The sequence below is a fragment of the Volvox carteri genome (genome assembly GCF_000143455.1).
Source record: "Volvox carteri f. nagariensis unplaced genomic scaffold VOLCAscaffold_244, whole genome shotgun sequence".
Taxonomy (NCBI): domain Eukaryota; kingdom Viridiplantae; phylum Chlorophyta; class Chlorophyceae; order Chlamydomonadales; family Volvocaceae; genus Volvox; species Volvox carteri.
The window spans coordinates 14,176-15,353 of record NW_003307780.1 but is presented as its reverse complement, the minus strand read 5'-3'; the positions used below and the strand labels follow the sequence as shown (position 1 = coordinate 15,353).

The 1,178-nt window shown below is 57.6% G+C and overlaps 1 protein-coding gene across 1 annotated transcript; it reads left to right on the top strand.

Annotated features, from left to right (window-relative positions):
• Positions 1-433: 433 nt before the first annotated feature.
• Positions 434-646, top strand: VOLCADRAFT_71192 (uncharacterized protein; the record flags this gene model as incomplete). Its single annotated transcript, XM_002959435.1, has 1 exon — positions 434-646. One exon carries the CDS (start codon positions 434-436, stop codon positions 644-646), a length of 213 nt encoding a protein of 70 aa, XP_002959481.1.
• Positions 647-1,178: the final 532 nt, after the last annotated feature.

Below are 1,178 nucleotides of genomic sequence, written 5' to 3'. Positions count from 1 at the left end.
TAACGATGAGAGAAAGGAAAAAGGCCGCGGTGGCAGCAACACCAAAGGTGAAAAGCCGCAGCGGCGGCGGGGGAGGAGAAATACACCGCCAGAACAGCAATTTGCTGTAACGATGAGAGAAAGGAAAAAGGCCGCGGTGGCAGCAACACCAAAGGTGAAAAGCCGCAGCGGCGGCGGGGGAGGGAAATGCACCGCAAGAACAGCAATTTGCTGTAACGATGAGAGGAAAGGAAAAAGGCCGCGGTGGCAGCAACACCAAAGGTGAAGAGCCGCAGCGGCGGCGGGGGAGGAGAAGTACACCGCAAGAACAGCAATTTGCTGTAACGATGAGAGGAAAGGAAAAAGGCCGCGGTGGCAGCAACGCCAGAGGTGAAAAGCCGCAGCGGCGGCAGGGGAGGGAAATGCACCGCAAGAACTGCAATTTGCTGTAACGATGAGAGGAAAGGAAAAAGGCCGCGGTGGCAGCAACGCCAGAGGTGAAAAGCCGCAGCGGCGGCAGGGGAGGAGAAGTACACCGCAAGAACAGCAATTTGCTGTAGCGATGAGAGGAAAGGAAAAAGGCCGCGGTGGCAGCAACGCCAGAGGTGAAAAGCCGCAGCGGCGGCAGGGGAGGGAAATGCACCGCAAGAACAGCAATTTGCTGTAACGATGAGAGGAAAGGAAAAAGGCCGCGGTGGCAGCAACGCCAGAGGTGAAAAGCCGCAGCGGCGGCAGGGGAGGGAAATGCACCGCAAGAACAGCAATTTGCTGTAACGATGAGAGGAAAGGAAAAAGGCCGCGGTGGCAGCAACGCCAGAGGTGAAAAGCCGCAGCGGCGGCAGGGGAGGGAAATGCACCGCAAGAACTGCAATTTGCTGTAACGATGAGAGGAAAGGAAAAAGGCCGCGGTGGCAGCAACACCAAAGGTGAAGAGCCGCAGCGGCGGCGGGGGAGGAGAAGTACACCGCAAGAACAGCAATTTGCTGTAGCGATGAGAGGAAAGGAAAAAGGCCGCGGTGGCAGCAACGCCAGAGGTGAAAAGCCGCAGCGGCGGCAGGGGAGGGAAATGCACCGCAAGAACTGCAATTTGCTGTAACGATGAGAGGAAAGGAAAAAGGCCGCGGTGGCAGCAACGCCAGAGGTGAAAAGCCGCAGCGGCGGCAGGGGAGGGAAATGCACCGCAAGAACTGCAATTTGCT